Genomic DNA, 19,276 nt, shown 5'->3' on the forward strand with positions numbered 1-19,276 from the left:
CAGAAATTCCTGGTTAGATTCCTTGCAATATACCTATCTCCAGAGACTTTCTTGATTTAGAAATTCTTGAATCAAAAGTTTATTCCAATGATTTCCCATTCCCATTCAGAGAGTTCTGCAGAATTTCTTATTAGGATTATTAACTGCTCCTACTGCAGCGGTTCCATCAAACATATATCTGGGATTCCTTCAAGGATAAGAATTGCTTCAGATATTCATTCAGGATTTTCTTCAGAAACTTGCACAAACAATTGCTGAAAGAATACTTGATAGAATCCCTGAAGGATTCCCTTAAAAAATACTTTTGGAGATTCCCAGATGCATTTTCTTTTATTTTCCTGGTGATATTTCTGGACAAAAATTGCTCAAACAATTTCTGAAGTTATCTCTGGAGAAATAAATGCCTGAGAGAAAACTTGAAGAAACTTTTGAAGCTACCTCTTTAGTTTTTATAAAAAATCACGAGAAACGTCTGGAACTTTGGAAGCAATTCCAAGGAAAAATTGCTTAGAAATTTCTGAAGGGTTTCCAGAAGATATCTGTAGATGAATTTTTTCTAAATATAACTTTAAAAATATCGGCAGAAATTGCAAATATTTCAGTAAATTTCTGACAATTTTCTGATCTCGTCGTGATGCTCTGATCTTAGAGAATTACATGAAAAAAAAAATAAAAAAAAAAAATCTGAAGGGATTTTTGAAAGAATTATTGGAAGGAACGGAGAATCCTTAGAAGGTATTCCTAGAAAATTTTTATGAAGATGCTTAGACACACATTCTGTAATAATTTCTGCAGGAATTGCTGAGCGAATATTTGAAGAAAAATGGAAAAAATTCTGAAAGAATCCCACAAGAAAGCTCTGAATAAATCCTCTGCAATCCCTACTGGAAGAGTACCTAAGCGATCTTCTGGAGAAACCCGTGAGGGACTTTCAGAAGAATCTATTGCGATTTTTTTTTGAGGATTTTTTTAATAAGTGCCTGAGAGATCCACTAAATATACAGTGTATTAAACAATTGTCCGTACAGTAATTTTTTGGTCAAAATAATTTTTCATTCAAATGTTCATAACTTTTTTAAACGCTAATCAAAAACGCTGATATTTTGACCAATCATGAATCATATATTAAAGCTTCATTTGTAAAATTTTGATCGAGATCGAATAAGTTTTCTGGAAGTTATAGAACTTTTAGAAAAACTTATAATATTTTTGAAAACATTTTTAAAACATTATTTCTCAGTATGTACTCAATAAAACTTTTTCAATTTTGTTTGTGTTACAGCTGATACCTAAGGTTTTTATATGCAGCTACTTTTGAAGTTTTATATTCACTACAAAAAATATGAAAAATGTGCTTATGTAGTTGACGATGTTTAAAATTTTTCCTTTTTTCACATATAATCTGCCAAACGTTTTCCACCAATAAAAATGCATTAACTGAACGAAAAATACATAGGACCTACTCTTCATATGTAGTTTAGTAGGTCCTGTATAAAAATATGATAAATTTTCAAATGACACTCTGAACATATACAGATTTTTCATATTTTTTGTAGTGAATATAAAACCTTAAACGAAGCTGGATATGCAAGCCTTAGGTATAAGCTGTATCACACAAAAAATTGAAAAGGTTTCATCGAGTACATATTGAGATATAATGTTTTAAAAATGTGTTCAAAAATCTTATAAGTTTTACTAAAAGTTCTGTTACTTTCAGGAAACTTATTCGATCTCGCTCAAAATTTTACCAATGGAGCTTTAATATATGGTTTATGATTGTTAAAAATTTTAGCGTATTCGATTGACGTATAAAAAAGTTATTATCATTTGAATGAAAAATTATTTTGACTGAAAAATTGCTGTACGGACAATTGTTTGATACACTGTAAAAAGGGATCTTTGAATACCTGAAGGAACTCCTGAAGATATTTCAACAATAATTGCTGAAAGAGTTTTTTTTTTGGAAAATCTGAATTCTTAAAGGAAACCCCTAGAGGAAATGCATCTTTTGAAAAGCTCTTTGGAGGAATTCCTGAAGAAATAATTGGAAAAATTCCTGGAAGGATTTCTTTAGAATTTTTAAAAGAATTTCGAAACCTTTGGAGAAATTTCTGAGGATATTCCTGGAGGAATGCTCTCAGAAATATTTGAAGAATACTTGTACTACGAACTTCTGTAGCAATCCTTGAAGGAAATTCCTAAAGAATCTCTGAAGGAATCTTAGGAAGAATATGTGGACTAGTTTCAAGATGAATCTTTTGAGGAATTTCTTAAGAAACTTCTGGCAGGTTTGCAGGCACGTAGAGAATGTGGTCACCGAAGCGCTGAAAAGCATAGGTCAGAACGATATGTGGAAGTTTTAACGCACGAGTTTTAAGTTGCACGATGAACAATAACCGGGAAGGTTTGAGGTTGTTACATAAATAACTTTCGATTTTTTTTATTGTGAAAGAGAACGGGGGATCTGGGATCACCAAAAATGAGTGTATGTACATAGTTTATGGATAGTGTCGAACATTTTAGAAAACTGAAAGAATATCAGCTAAGACTGATGAAGGTGGAGCTCTACTCTACGATCGGTGCTATCAAGGCGACATATGTCGTCAAATAAAGTACGATTTTGTATGACTTTCGCTCATGTTTATGCCAAATTTACACGCAAATTCTGGATTTGGACATATTGTCGAACAACATATTAACAAATCTTATGTTTACCCCACCAATTTGCATCTGAAGTTCAGCGGTTCCAGCGTTCTCCCGTAGGTCGTTCCATAGTAATTGACCAAATCCAGCACATTCTCACTGCTACGAGCAACCGTTCCCAACAGTTCACAATTGGCCAGCCGGTCGAAATCCTTCAGCGTTATCATGAACGCCGGCTGTTCGTTGATGGCTGCCCTCAGTAGCGATCCGCTCGGGACATGCTCCAGCAATTGTCGGCGTACACTTTTATCGGATTCCGGTGCCTCAAAGTGCCCCCGAATGACGATGTATTGGTTTTGGTAGATTCGGTGTATGCTCCCGTTGATGCAGTTGACGCGCAGGTTTCGCAGCTGATCGATAAGGGTGTTTCGCGCTGTGATGATCTTGATGGTGCCAAGTTTGCGATCCGTCCGTTCGAAGATCTCCATGGTGATGCTTTTGGGAGAGAGAGAGAGTTGACTTTCAAGGTTTGTTCGCTGCCAAAGTTCAGTTTCAGGATACTCACCATGGACAATCTACTGCTTTCGGTTTACATCGGTAGGTTTGATTTTTATCAGCAAATTTTGCACAAATATTTCTGTATTTAAGTAAATTTCTGTAGGATTTCTCTTGTGCAGCTGCATTGATTTCTGGAGGCTGTTGAAAGCAAAACGTTTGATTAATACACTTTAAATAAAATAAACGGGTTTATTTTATCTTTATCCCATTCACGGTTTTACTCAAAATACAAAATGCTGCAAGCAATAATTTGTTTGATAGTTAAAAATGAGCAATTCTGTCAATAATCACTTTGCGAATTCAATCGTTAATTCTTCAAAACTTGATCAGTGCCTTTTTTGGGAATAGTCTCAGCGATTGCTTTGTAATTTTCTACGGCAATACTTTTGGATATTCCTTCGGCCATTCTTTTTAAATTTTGTTCCAAAAGTTTTCAGTGAACTTTAAGTGGTGATTCTTCTAGAAATAAGTTAGGCCATTTTTTTTTTGGAATTTCCTCAGATTCTATTAGAAATTCTTTCCACAACTACTTCATGGTATTCCTCGGGAATCTCGGGAATTTTCGAATTCGAAAAGAATGGCCGAATGAATTTCGAAAGAAATTGACGAATAAAAGTGTGACAAGCAAAGTACCCCTACTAGGGGGGAGGGGGTGGTTCGAAAATTCTCAATTTTAGCGTGACGTACTTAACAGATGCTCCCTTGGATGCTCCATTATGGAGGAAATTCAGATAGAATTCCTGAAGAAAATCCATGGAGGAACTCCTTGTAAAATATTTGGAGGAATTCCTAGGGGAATTTCTGGAGGAATTACTGGAAGAAATTTTGGAAGGATTCTTGAAAAATCCTTGCAGGAATTCCTGCAGATATTCCTGGAAAAACTACTAAAGGAATTCGTGGAGGTATTTCTTGTGAAATTTCTGGAAGAAATCCTGGAGAAATCCCTCCAAGAGTCTCTGAAGAAATTACAGAAGAAATCCCAAAAGGCACTCCCAGAAGTGATTCCTAAACGAATTCCTAAATGTATTCCTGAAGAAATTACAATTTATTTATTGAGAAAATTGAATCATTTGTAGGTAAAGTGCGGTTAATTCACGAACAGAGAGATAAATTTGTAAACCACGAGCGATGCGGCGTTTCAAATTACGATTCTGCGGAAAAGAAAGTCAAACTAGATTTGAAGCGCCACCCTAAACCAGGTTAGGTATGGGAAAATGTGCTACAAGTGGGGAGGGGGGAGTACAAAATCGGTCTAAAAATGCTACGTCATTTATGGACGCTCCCTTATGGAATCCATATCTGCAATTATTGAAGGAATCCTTTGATAAACTCGTAATGAATTCTTTGCGGAAAATGTTGAAGGAGTTTCTGGATTATTTTAGAATTATCTTATCTTGTAGAACGTATGAAAAACAAATCCAAAATTTAGCATTAGCATTAGCATTAGCTAGCATTAAGCGAGTCGCACAAATTCGTAGGTGGTACAGTCCTAGACCGCTGTTATGAGGGTTGCCTCCTTCCCGTCCGAACCAAAGCACAAAGATTTGGGACTAATCTCTGACTCTTAAACAAGACTGACGCAATCCTCCAATGGTCGAGCACTGTCCTGGCCACGTCCTTGCGACTGCTGAGGAATGGGAAAGGATGGTTATTTTTGGACACCTATGAAAAATGTAGACAACTCTACGATCTCTCAGGCCTAGGTGTCACGGGAATTTGGGTGTTGTTAGTGGAAGGGTAAACTCCAAAGGATACGCTTGGTTAACGTTCAGGCACACCAGACTGCTAGACTGCTTCGAATCAGTTGTCTGCCCAATTGTCGTCTTGTTGGCATTTGGTTGAATTACTAGATTCTTCGGTTGATAATCTGAAATATAAAATAAAATTAACATCGTACGTCAAATAAGCTACATATTAGTGATACGCTCGCCACAGTTACATATTTTTAAATATTATTTATATCGTACGATACATTTACCTGAATCCTGCTGAAATAAAATGTTAATAAGCAGTACATTGAAACACAAATACTACAAAATACAAGGAAAAGAGCATCAAACTTTGATCTTGGAATATTTAAAAATACGGTAAATATCAAGATCAAAATTTGATTTGATTTGGTAGATCTTACACCGCAACGCACCATTCTAAGGTGATCTACCCACGTTACGGGGTATGAAAAAAAAATCCAAAATTTCTGCAGAAATACTTTGAATAATTCCAGATGAAATTATTGGAGAAATCTCTAGCATGAAGAAAGCTCTGAAGAAGTACCTGGAGAAGCACCTAAAGGGATCTTTGGTGGGAATTGGTGGTCCTGGAGCAATTCATAAGGAAATCCCATGTTTTGTTTGCCTAAGCACGATGTTTGTTTGAATTGTATATAAGTGATAATTTGTGGATCTTGAGTTACCGCACACTAACAGCATATGGAAGCATATGGAAGTGGAACCTGTTTCGGCACATACGGATAATTTGTCCATTGATTGTCTAGTCCTTGGCATATTGTTTATGTATTTCATGAAGGGTCCTTCTGGATTCGATTTCGGATGCTCTTGTGGCCATAATGGCCAATATCTTCAGTTTAAGGACAAAAATCGGATCAGAAATGGGTAAATTTCGACTCTTAATGCATAATGTGTAACTTTGTATCAATGGATTAGGATGGTCGAAACAGCGATGTATCTTTTTCTATTACAACAATGACGAACTAACAGGTTTTTTTTCCATGAATACAGCCATTAATGTACGTACACGAACAAATTATTCACAGAAAACCTTTTCACCAGACTGCTTTTTCTTCGCCAAAGCATTCACCACAATTTCTATTAGAAATACTGCACTACTCAACAAAGAGCCAACACCAAGTGAAGCCCACGCCGGTACCAAATCGTCAAACTGCATGCCTTTTTGGCTCACCCACTGCACGTCGGTGTAGTATCTTTTTTCCCCTTCTATTTCTTTCTGCTCCCAATGCTCCAGGATTCCACTCTCGAAGAAAACCTTCTGCGTATAGTACAAAACCTCAAGTAATGGACTTTTATCGTTAACCCAGAAGCTGAACAACTGCATCCGTCGCGATTCTTTCAGGATAATATACCGAGGCCGGTTCAACTGGGAATCGTAATTCTCTCTTCTCCGTATGGCAACTTTTGCTTCGTCTCGATCCGTCAGGTACGCACTGACCCCGTCCATTTGTTCAATTGTTTCCGTAGAGTTGATCAAATGCGGACTTAGTTGAGGGTCTCTCGCAACTTTCAGCCAATATTGCATGTTAAGCTTGATTTTGATTCCAGTGGCCAGCATTTGATCGATGGTTTTCACATCTGACAATGCCGGTTTCTCCGTGAGGAACGATATGATCTTGGTTTCGTACGCGTTCGTTAACAGGAAAAAGAACACTATCAACGGGAGAAACGTGAACCGTTCGAAGCGGCCTGTCGAATGGAGAGCTCCTCGCTCGAAACCGCACACCAAATACATCACCGGATCATTTCTAAACATTCGAGGAAATGCCAGCGCACAGCTCTCGATAGCAATCAGAACAATGACTAAAGCCATCCAAACTTCCCAGGAGAAAGGTTTGGCGAATAGTTCCAAGACGTTCAAATGTCTCCTTTTTGGAACAAGGAAAACTTCTGCCATGGGAACTACATTGAACAATTCCCGATAGATCTCCGGGATCATCTCGGAAAGGTGAAAATGATCAAGGCAGACGTCCAGATCGTCCGTATAGAAAAGCTTCATACGGCAGCCTTTGAAGTCGCCTACGGTACATGGGCTGCGGACGAGTCTCCGCGTTGCGTTGACAAACCGTGCGGTCTCTTCTATCCATAGGTAGTCTCTGTATGGTAAGGATCCAACCGTTATGGTATATATCAATGGCTGTTTGTTCATGTTTTGTACGGTGCTGCGGAACAATTGGCTGGGATGTGGATATCGAATGAGGATCTCTTCAGGTTGTCCGGCGTAATCTACACGGATGATTTTTGGACCCGTTAAAGCCGTGGACATGTACACTACGTAGTTGAATCTCCATTTGGTGAGTATTCTGTTGATGAGCTTCATGAGTTCGGGTTTGGTGAGATCAACCAACACCATAACGTAAGAGTTGCAATCCAAAATGTAGAGCGACATCCAAAGTCGCTTAGCGGGTTCAATAACTCCGTTATCCAGATGGATGATGATCAGAGAAGGTTTGTGCGGTATTTTGGTGTACGTCACTTCGAACAAGCCGTCGATGATAAATTGAGAGACGGCGTTCGACGGAAGTGCCTGCAGTAGATGCTCGTAGGGATGGCTTGAACTGTTCGTCGGTAAGTAATTGAATATTAGAAGTTTGAACTGACCAGTTTTGGAATGTGAGAGGTGGTTGATAACTTTGAGGACATATTGAAAAGAAGCGTATTGTTCCACTTGGGGTTCAATGGAGGTTAACGCTAATGGAATGCCTAAGTAGCCGAATATTCCGACGAACTGCATCATGAAACTGACTTTGAGCCCCGAGAAAACCATTCACTTTGTACTGCAGTCAGAGTTGTAATGGGATTGAACATTTATATTTCATGCGGGTACGTTTCATTGATGACATAAAAACTTCCAGATATTGATACTATTAAGCTAATGTAATTGCTTTTTTGCCTTTCTCGTACACCAAAGTGTACTGAATGGTTATATGTTCTGTTCATACGAAACACGAGTTTTCTATTCTTAGAGGCTCGGGGATTCAAGTCTCATTTACCCGGAAATTTTAAGATGATGGTTTTTTATATAGTTTTAGACTATAAAAATGCTGTAGAACATGTGAGAGCGCACATAGCTTGCTAACGGAGTATCATATTTGAATCATCATAATTTTACAATTACTTACCACATTCAGAATTCTCTCTAGCATTTCAAAATTTTCCTGTTGGATATTCCGAACAGTGGCTCTGCGAGCTTCAAAGTTTATGTTCGTTTTCGGTTTATAGTCATACTTGACTCCTAGAAAGCCCTACGGTATTGAAAATAGTTAAATTAATCTTGAAACTTTACAGTATTTACACAGAGTTTGGGTAAAACCTCGGTCCGATTGATTTTGTTGATCCGCTTCAATAGTTGTTTGTTTTCGCGTGCGATTTCCCGCTGCCTTCGGATGTCGTGCACCAGTTTCGTGGAATGCAGAATGTTATCCACGAAAAGGATTGGGGCTTGAGTGTCGATTTCCGGTTCGACCCAGCACTTGTAGTTCATGGTGGAGGGCTTTGGGTACAGAGAGGACGAGGTAGGTAGGTAGTTTTTGAAGGTTGACGTTTCAGGATTACACCAGCTTCCTATGATCGGACTACATACTCTGTGAACAATTTGACTTCTTTGTTTCCGGTCTTCAAAACCGTGGCATCCGGCGCACCAGGACCAGGAGAGATGTTGCTAGTGCTGAAAAAGGAAAGGACAAGAATGGAACCTCATATAAGGCACTACCCGAGCAGGAGAAAACAACTGAAGAATACCTAACTCAGGTATTGAAAACCGAATATTTACAACCTGAATCAGGTATTGAGAAGCTTTGCGTAAGAAGTAAAATACGTAAAATAACAACTGATGTGAATTCTGTGCATAATGCGTGAATAATGACATCAGGTATGGCAATCTAAATATTAATCGGTGTTTTTTTCATACAAATAGCGACTTCTTCATAATTGAATATACCTCAATCAGTTCTGACCGCCAAACAAATAACTCGTTGAGGTATTTTATCAATACCTACAAAATACTAAAATAAGTTAAATAGGATAACCGACCAATACCTTGTCTTGCTATGATACCTGACTTTGGTATGCTCCAGTTATTTGTCAGTTATTCATTCCTGCTCGGGTAGCACAGGAGGTACTGGGCAAGAAGCTGCAGATGAGAACCCTGACGGTGGAGTCGACACTCCAGTGTGCAAATCTGGGCGATATCACCGACGCATAGGAGCTCGTAGCCGTCCTCAAGTGCATCGATCCGCCCGGCACTCACGCCTTGACTGATTTTGGCTGATCACTTATCAAAGCTGGCTTAACAAAATTTCATAATTTCACGCATATCGCATATCCTCCATAAGCTCCCTGTATGGAAAGTAAACAAGTTGCCTTCATTTGCAGAAGGTTCTATCCTGACTTACGAAGCCTCAACAAGGCCTGCTTGAGATCCTTGGTGATGGTTGACTGCGAGGACGCCACCCCCATGGAAGAAAGTCCATCTCTGTTCTAGTTGATGGCCCTCAGTTTTTGCTCAATGAATGACTGTGAACATTTTGCACTCTGGTTAGGGTAGAGGGTTGGGATAGAAAGCAGGAAAGACGGCAAGGTAGAGGATACAATTTACTTAAATGGAGAGGACGGGCCTGTAGAGCCGACCTACTGAAGGTAGAGGGTAAAGGGTTATGGTAGAGAGCAGGGTGTAAAAATAAGATGAGGTTTTCTTGAGATATCTTCCGCAATTCTTTCCGGAATTTCTTCAGGCATTCCTGTTACGAATCTTTCCAGGATTCCTCCGGATCTTCTTTCTGGAATTTCTGTAGTGACTGCTCCTGAGATCTCTACAGTGATTTCTGCAGGGATTGCATTAGAAAGTCCTGCAAGAATTCATCTAGGTATTCTATTCGGCATTCCTTCAAGGATTCGTGCTGGAACTCCTCCCAATTCCTCCTTCCGGTATTCCTGCTTTTGATTTCTTAAGAGATTCCTTTCAAATTTATACTTCTGCCAAGATTTCTTTAGGCTATCCTGGATTTTTCAGGAATTCGTGCCGGAGTTTCTGATGGAATTTCTTCACAAAAAACTTCCCGAGTTTTTTCAGAGATTTCTACAATAATACCATCCGGGATTTTTTCTATGATTCTTTAAGGGATTACTGTTCAGCTTCCAGCCAAGATTCCTGACATGATTCCTCTAATCTAAGGATTCCATCAGGTATTCTCTACGTAATTCTTTCAGGATTGATTTTTGGAATTTCTGCCGGGATCGCTATAGAAAATCCTAAAAGAATTCTTTTGGGAATTCTAACCGAAATTCCTGCACAGTTACCATCTGGTATTCTTTTAAGATTGCTGTCAAGACATATTCTGAGAATCCAATGGGAATTCTTTTGGGTATAAGAACCGGGATTCTTACATGTATTCTGAAAGATTCTTCCTCGTTTTTTTCCAAGGATTACTCTCGGGATTTCTTCTGTGATTCTTTCAGGGATTTCTGCCGAGCTTTCAGCTGGAATTCCTCCCAGGATTCTCCCGGATATTTTTCCAAGAATTCCTGTAGGGAGTCCTCCTGGGATTCCTTACGGATTTCTGCCAGGATTGATTCAAAAAATCTTTCGAACGGAAAATTTGAAAAATGTGAAATGTTAAGCGTGACTCTATTGTAGACACCGTTCCCTCCTTCAATAGCGTTACGTACTTTATGACTGTAGAGACACATAGAGATACTCGTAATATTAGGAGATGCAACAGGAACAATTGTGAAAGAATTATGCCGATAGAGTGAAGAGAAACAAGAGTGGAGCCTGTAGACCTTGAAGGACTCAATGCCAGAACAGTTTGGATAGCCTGGAATATCCCACGTATGTACCAATAGCATTATAGTTGTGCACTGACGCTCCATCAGCCGTATACGCTACATTCCACGAATCTTTTTACAATTAAAGCATGATACAGTATGTAGATATTGTAACCCAAACTTCAAAGTGTATTGGAGGCCATTTGTACTTCTCGGAATGTCCAACTTCGATGATATCGAGTTTCTCGTAGCATTGCGAAGTGTAATGGACATCAACGTGGCCTAATTTCTTGAACAGAGTAAACTCAAACTATGGTAAGTGTTGAAGACCTTAAGAAAATCAATGCCAGAGTAGTTTGGATGACCTAGATTACCCAAATTATGTACCAGGAATTTTCTAGGGGTGCTTTGAGGCTTTTTGAGTACCATTGACTGTATTCGGTGATCATTTATCGTGTAGAAAATTTGGTTTACAATGTTGGATTTGTGACACAAACTTCAGACTACTCTGGAGGCCTTAGAATAGTTCTGGAATCTAAATTTCAACAGACTATGATGGGTAGTAATACATTGCATGTCAAGCATCAGTGAAAACTATTCTGTAGGCCGATGAATTGATCTCCGATTGCACGCTAGCCGCTAGGCAACGTCCTGGATAACTAAATTAACCTCTTTTAGGATGTTGCCTTTGAAACTGACGACAATAAGTTCAACAGTTGTTGTTGTGTTTATGGTTCTATGGACTGAATCCCAAGTATTCTTGGTGGTGTTTATAAAACCACATAATAAAGAAGAATAGTTGTGCTTGGCTTAAGCTATGATAAGATCAACTAGATTATGCAATGCTTTGATAAAACTACCATAGAAACAAATAAAACCAAATAGAAAAATTGGTTTTTACATGGGGAGTGAAGAGTTCAAGAGGGTGTTTTTTGCCAGGGCCCGTGGCGTAGTCATGGTCATGGGTTCGATCCCAGCCCCAGCACTTGCAGTTTTTCGTTTGTTGCTCTTTCCCTCGAGAGTGGCTGACACTTGCCCTTTTCTGAGCATATGCTCTACCGGCGCCGGAAACTTGGATATCGGCTAACGGCAACTCATAATGGAAAATGAACAACATCCTCGTGCTCATCATTCTACCATGGACAGGGTAGAAAAGTGACAGCAGCGCAAGGGCAATCAGTTCGATATGGTTAGAATAGAATGCATTTAGGCGCTGTACAAAGTGTGAATGCAGCTGTCAATTGGAATCGCTCATGCAGTGCCCTAGTGGACAAAAGAGATGTAAATTGAGTTAAGTGAATGAGGGAGTTTTATTTGAAAAGCGAGAAATAGGTACCAAACTAGGGAAGTGGAACCATCTCGGCAGGGGTCCTATTTTGAGCACTTTTCTGCTATGACTCAGCCAATTCTGAACCAATTGATACAATTTTTGGAACGCGATGAGATACGTATAGTATCTAACCGTGCACAAAATTTCAAGTCAATTGGTTTGGAATTGACTGAGTTGTAGCGAAGACTGTCCAAAATACCGGCCGCTGCCCAAGTGGTTCGCTACCCTATGTATATATATCAGGCCAAACATTTCAATAGGTCCTATCTGCATTTGAGAGGCTCTCTTTGTTCACTTTCTCTTGCAATTATTGTAATGTAATGGTACACGTTTAAACTATTTTTGCAGTACAAATCAAAAGACGATTGTTTTGACCATCGTTCAATGCAAGGAGACATTCATAATACAAATAAACAGCTGAGATATTAAAGAATGAGAGGGAAACCAAAGAGAGCCTCTCTTCTGCAGATTGGACCTTTAGACATGCTTGGCCTGATATTTATGCAATCCAGTATCGAAATTATAATTCCATACAACTCATTTCAGTATCACAATCACCTACTTTTCCGCACTAGGTTATTGTGCAACTGAAATGAGTTCATTTCGTAACCTATCCATGAAGTTTCATTATCTCTACGTAAAAAATCAACTCATATTCAAAATCACATTCAAGACGAAACGAGTTTTGTATCGAGTATTTTTCTGCATCTCTCAATCAGCTCCTCTCGCAAACAACCATCCAAATGCTACAGTAAGCAAACGGAAATCGTAATTAAGTTGTTTTGTTCAATTGCGCACCATTAAATTTATCCATAGCCCGGCTGCGAAACGCAAAGAGATCGTTTAAGAAGTTGCACCCATAAAAATAATTTAAATTCATTTGCGCTAACCACACTGCAGCACCACCTGCTCCGCTCTAGTAGAAAATCCGTTATTTTCCAAGAATCTCATTGCCACACGTTTCTCCCGAGAAATCTTGAAATGCGCCGCCGGACGGAGCACTCGCAGATGGAGAGTAGAGGATAGCTACTGCTTGCTGACTGGCCCTTGTTGTTTGCCACCCCGTGAAAAAGCGGATGTTTTTTCGTGCACTCGCAAATTGCAGCGCATTTTTCCGCATAGCCAAGAACTAGAACCCATCAGGACCGCAGTCTCTACGAGGATGATGGCGGTGGTTGGTCGGGGTGGTGAAGTCGTCGGTCGACGATTACAGGATCCTCCCTTCGCCATCTCCTCGAGCAGCGGGAAGAAATACTCCGGCAAACAATTAAACTGATTACGAATAGAATTTATTTAATTAAAGGAAAAGCTGTACAGCAGAGCGGTACTGCTGATGCTGCTGCTGTGCTGGTGCAATCTTGCTGGTTGGTTGTAAAATGCCATTCATCGCCAACTTCTTTTCGGATCTCCTGGGATTGGTGCCATTTGAGTTCTTTTGGATGGTCAAAATTGTGACTTATCAGATGCAGCATTCAATGTGACAACAACGAAATTTAGCTTACTTATCCCGAAGGAATTCCTGGAGGAATCCCGAAGGATCTCCTGGAGGAATCCCGAAGGAATGCCTGGAAGAATCCCGAAGGAATTCCTGGAGGAATCCCGAGGGAACTCCTGGAGGATGGAGGAATCCCGAGGGAATTCCTGGAGGAATCCCGAAGGAATTCCTGGAGGAATCCCGAGGGAATTCCTGGAGGAATCCCGAGGGAATTCCTGGAGGAATCCCGAGGGAATTCCTGGAGGAATCCCGAGGGAATTCCTGGACGAATCCCGAGGGAATTCCTGGACGAATCCCGAGGGAATTCCTGGACGAATCCCGAGGGAATTCCTGGAGGAATCCCGAGGGAATTCCTGAAGGAATCCCGAGGGAATTCTTGGAGGAATCCCGAGGGAATTCCTGGAGGAATCCCGAGGGAATTCCTGGAGGAATCCCGAGGGAATTCCTGGAGGAATCCCGAGGGAATTCCTGGAGGAATCCCGAGGGAATTCCTGGAGGAATCCCGAGGGAATTCCTGGAGGAACCCCGAGGGAATTCCTGGAGGAACCCCGAGGGAATTCCTGGAGGAACCCCGAGGGAATTCCTGGAAGAATCCCGAGGGAATTCCTGGAGGTACCCCGAGGGAATTTCTGGAGGAATCCCGAAGTAATTTCTGGAGATATCCCGAAGGAATTCCTGGAGGAATCCCGAGGGAACTCCTAGAGGATGGAGGAATCCCGAGGGAATTCCTGGAGGAATCCCGAGGGAATTCCTGGAGGAATCCCGAGGGAATTCCTGGAGGAATCCCGAGGGAATTCCTGGAGGAATCCCGAGGGAATTCCTGGAGGAATCCCGAGGGAATTGCTGGAGGAATCCCGAGGGAATTGCTGGAGGAATCCCGAGGGAATTCCTGGAGGAATCCCGAGGGAATTCCTGGAGGAATCCCGAGGGAATTCCTGGAGGAATCCCGAGGGAATTCCTGGAGGAATCCCGAGGGAATTCCTGGAGGAATCCCGAGGGAACTCCTGGAGGAATGCCGAGGGAACTCCTGGAGGAATGCCGAGGGAACTCCTGGAGGAATCCCGAGGGAACTCCTGGAGGAATCCCGAGGGAACTCCTGGAGGAATCCCGAGGGAACTCCTGGAGGAATCCCTAGGGAACTCCTGGAGGAATCCCGAGGGAACTCCTGGAGGAATCCCGAGGGAACTCCTGGAGGAATCCCGAGGGAACTCCTGGAGGAATCCCGAGGGAACTCCTGGAGGAATCCCGAGGGAACTCCTGGAGGAATCCCGAGGGAATTCCTGGAGGAATCCCGAGGGAATTCCTGGAGGAATCTCGAGGGAATTCCTGGAGGAATCCCGAGGGAATTCCTGGAGGAATCCCGAGGGAATTCCTGGAGGAATCCCGAGGGAATTCCTGGAGGAATCCCGAGGGAATTCCTGGAGGAATCCCGAGGGAATTCCTGGAGGAACCCCGAGGGAATTTCTGGAGGAATCCCGAAGTAATTTCTGGAGGAATCCCGAAGGAATTCCTGGAGGAATCCCGAGGGAACTCCTAGAGGATGGAGGAATCCCGAGGGAATTCCTGGAGTAATCCCGAGGGAATTGCTGGAGGAATCCCGAGGGAATTGCTGGAGGAATCCCGAGGGAATTGCTGGAGGAATCCCGAGGGAATTCCTGGAGGAATCCCGAGGGAATTGCTGGAGGAATCCCGAGGGAATTCCTGGAGGAACCCCGTGGGAATTCCTGGAGGAATCTCGAAGTAATTCCTGGAGATATCCCGAAGGAATTCCTGGAGGAATCCCGAGGGAATTCCTGGAGGAATCCCGAGGGAATTCCTGGAGGAATCCCGAGGGAATTCCTGGAGGAATCCCGAGGGAATTCCTGGAGGAATCCCGAGGGAATTCCTGGAGGAATCCCGAGGGAATTCCTGGAGGAATCCCGAGGGAATTCCTGGAGGAATCCCGAGGGAATTCCTGGAGGAATCCCGAGGGAATTCCTGGAGGAATCCCGAGGGAATTCCTGGAGGAATCCCGAGGGAATTCCTGGAGGAATCCCGAGGGAATTCCTGGAGGAATCCCGAGGGAATTCCTGGAGGAATCCCGAGGGAATTCCTGGAGGAATCCCGAGGGAATTCCTGGAGGAATCCCGAGGGAATTCCTGGAGGAATCCCGAGGGAATTCCTGGAGGAATCCCGAGGGAATTCCTGGAGGAATTCCGAAGGAATTCCTGGAGGAATTCCGAGGGAATTCCTGGAGGAATTCCGAGGGAAATCCTGGAGGAATCCCGAGGGAATTCCTGGAGGAACCTCGAGGGAATTCCTGGAGGAATCCCGAGGGAACTCCTAGAGGATGGAGGAATCCCGAGGGAATTCCTGGAGGAATCCCGAGGGAATTGCTGGAGGAATCCCGAGGGAATTGCTGGAGGAATCCCGAGGGAATTGCTGGAGGAATCCCGAGGGAATTGCTGGAGGAATCCCGAGGGAATTGCTGGAGGAATCCCGAGGGAATTCCTGGAGGAATCCCGAGGGAATTGCTGGAGGAATCCCGAGGGAATTCCTGGAGGAATCTCGAAGTAATTCCTGGAGATATCCCAAAGGAATTCCTGGAGGAATCCCGAGGGAATTCCTGGAGGAATCCCGAGGGAATTCCTGGAGGAATCCCGAGGGAATTCCTGGAGGAATTCCGAGGGAAATCCTGGAGGAATCCCGAGGGAATTCCTGGAGATATCCCGAAGGAATTCCTGGAGGAATTCTTAAAAGAAACATTGGCGGATTTCCTGGAAAAACTCTTGCAGGTATTTTTGGAACAATCTCTGGATGAATTCCTTGAATATTCCTTGGAGGAATCCCGGGAGGAATCGCGGAAGAAATTCCTGAACGAACTCATGGATAAGTGCCTGGAAAAATGCTTGTAGGAATTCCTGTAGGAATCCCTGGAGAAATTCCTAGAAGAATCCCTTAAAGATTTCCAGTAGGAGTCCCTAGAAGAATTCCTGGAGGAACCCCTGGAAGAATTCCCAGAGGAATCCCTGTGAGAACTTACTGGATGAATCCCTGGAGGAATCCCTGGAGGAATTCCTGGAGGAAATCCTGGAGGAAATCCTGGAAAAGTTCCTGGAAGAATCCCTGGAGAAATTCCTGGAGGAATCTCAGGAAAAATTCTTAGAGGAATTCCTGGAGGAACCCCTGGAAGAATTCTTGGAGGTATCCCTAGAAGAGTTCATGGAAGAATCCCTGAAGGAGTTCCTGAAGAAATCCCTGGAGGAGTTTCTGAAGAAATCCCTGGAGGAATTGCTGGAGTAATCCCTGGATGAATTCCTGAAGGAATCCATGGAGAAATTTCTGGAGGAGTTCCTAAAGCAATTTCTGGAGGAATCCCTGGAGAAATTCCTGGAGGAATACCTGGATAAATTCCTGGTGGAATTTCTAGAGGAATTCCTGGAGAAATTCCCAGTAGAACCCCTCAAAGATTTCCAGGAGGAGTCCCTAGAAGAATTCCTGGAGGAACCCCTGGAACAATTCCTAGAGAAATCCCTGTAAGAACTTCCTGGATGAATCCCTGGAGGAGACCCTGGAGGAACTCCTGGATAAATTCCTGGTAGAATCACAGGAGAATTTCCTGGAAGAACCCCTGGTGAAGTTCCTGGAGGAATCTCTGGAAAAATTCCTAGAGGAATTCCTGGAGGAACCCCTGGAAGAATTCTTGGAGGTATCCCTAGAAGAGTTCATGGAAGAATCCCTGGAGGAGTTCCTGCAGAAATCCCTGGAGGAGTTTCTGAAGAAATCCCTGGAGGAATTCCTGGAGTAATCCCTGGATGAATTCCTGAAGGAATCCCTAAAGAAATTTCTGGAGGAGTTCCTGAAGCAGTTTCTGGAGGAATCCCTGGAGAAATTCCTGGAGGAATACCTGGATGAATTCCTGGTGGAATTTCTGGAGGAATTCCTGGAGAAATTCCTAGAAGAACCCCTCAAAGATTTCCAGAAGGAGTCCCTAGCAGAATTCCTGGAGGAACTCCTGGAACAATTCCTAGAGAAAACCCTGTAAGAACTTCCTGGATGAATCCCTGGTAGAATCACAGGAGAATTTCCTGGAAGAACCCCTGGTGAAGTTCCTGGAGGAATCTCTGGAAAAATTCCTGGAGAAGTTCCTTGAGGAACCCCTGGAAGAATTGTTGGAGGTATCCCTAGAAAAGTTCATAGAAGAATCCTTGGAGGAGTTCCTGATGAAATCCCTGGAGGAGTTTCTGAAGAAATCCCTGGAGGAATTCCTGGAGTTATCCCTGGATGAATTCCTGAAGGAATCCCAGGAGAAGTTTCTAGAGGAGTTCCTGAAGCACTTTCTGGAGGAATCCCTGGAGAAATTCCTGGAGGAATACCTGGATGAATTCCTGGAGGAATTTCTGGAAGAAACCTAGGAGGAATCCCTGAAGGAATCACTGGAGGAATCTCTGGAGGAAGTCGTGGAGCGATTCAAGGGAGAGTTGCTGGACGAATCTTCAGAGCAATTTATTGTACTCTAGATGAATTCATTGAAGAGTTCTAGGAAGAATTCCTGAAATGAACTCCTAGAAGAACCAGAGTATAAGCTTTAAATGTCACCTCTTAAAAAGTTTATTTAATTCTTTATGAACTACATGACTTTTATTGACCATTCGTTTTTTAATATTCGGCACGTAAAAAAACACCAGCAGTAGAAATAAATCTCAATTTCTGTCTGCGTCAGAATACCAAACGTAGAAATGCCTGCTCACTGCTGCTTCGCTACTACCACCACCATCCGCTCCATGTTTTTGCAGTGCAGTGTGCACACGGAAAACTGTTCCCAGGAATGCACTTCCATTGGACCGACCGACCGACCGACCGACCAGACTAGATTTGACTTGAGTTATTTCGTTTTTCACTTTGCAGCAGTTTTCTCACGGAAATTTATACCCGACTCATTTGAAGTTAAGTGCTTCCGAGCGCGCTCCTTTCACGCCCAGTTCCATTAGGAAAGCCGGAGAAGGTAGGAAGGGCTTTTCGTTGTTTTCCTATGAGAGCAGCAGAAGCAGCAGCAGCAGCATGGTACGCGACGACAACGACGACGACGACGGCGGAGAAAATGAGAAATATTTCTTTTAAAATAAATAAATCACGCCCGCTAGGAAATGGAGCGGCGTGGGTTCACGTGAGAACGTGCATTCCGCTTACTTTCTTCGTTTTGGAAGAAAGAAGTCGATGAAAGCGGTCTGCTACCAGCAGGTTTTGAAGATTGTAGGAATGAACACCAATAAAGGAATTTAAGAGTGCTCATTTCAAGGTGTTAATTCTTGAAAAGGCAGAGAAAACATTGTACTGCAGTAATTAATATTTTTCTTATACTTTTTCTCCGTATACTTTTTTCTTATCCTTTTCTTTATTGTTCTCCTTCTTGTTGTTTTCTCCATCTTCATATTTTTCTCTTATTCATTCTATTTTTTTTACTTCTTCTTATTGTGACTTTCCAACTGGGATGAATCTCGCTTTCCAGTTAAGTGTTCTTTGGTCTCTTCCACAGTTATCAACTGCGAGCTTTTTCCCAATTGGGTTGTTTAGTGAATTTTTGAATAGCACAGTTTTCTGAGTTTTAAAACCACAAGCATATCACTTGACGTTATCAGTGCTGCTGGACGAACAACATTCTTACCTTACATCCATACAGTGGACGATACTATTACTCACCAACCACTAGCAAGTACAGCACTAGGATCAGGACTCCCGTCCCGTGTAAATTGCACC

At 42.2% G+C, this 19,276-nt stretch overlaps 1 protein-coding gene across 1 annotated transcript; it reads right to left on the bottom strand.

Moving 5' to 3' along the window:
• Positions 1 to 2,641: 2,641 nt before the first annotated feature.
• On the bottom strand, positions 2,642 to 8,510 carry LOC115268215 (uncharacterized). Its single transcript, XM_029876289.2, has 4 exons — positions 8,263 to 8,510; positions 8,072 to 8,194; positions 3,209 to 3,339; positions 2,642 to 3,138 (listed from the first exon to the last, which is right to left on the bottom strand). Exons 1-4 carry the CDS (start codon positions 8,431 to 8,433, stop codon positions 2,712 to 2,714), a joined length of 852 nt encoding a protein of 283 aa, XP_029732149.1. The 5' UTR covers positions 8,434 to 8,510; the 3' UTR covers positions 2,642 to 2,711.
• Between the last annotated feature and the right edge of the window lie 10,766 nt (positions 8,511 to 19,276).

The sequence above is a fragment of the Aedes albopictus genome, chromosome 3 (genome assembly GCF_035046485.1).
Source record: "Aedes albopictus strain Foshan chromosome 3, AalbF5, whole genome shotgun sequence".
Taxonomy (NCBI): domain Eukaryota; kingdom Metazoa; phylum Arthropoda; class Insecta; order Diptera; family Culicidae; genus Aedes; species Aedes albopictus.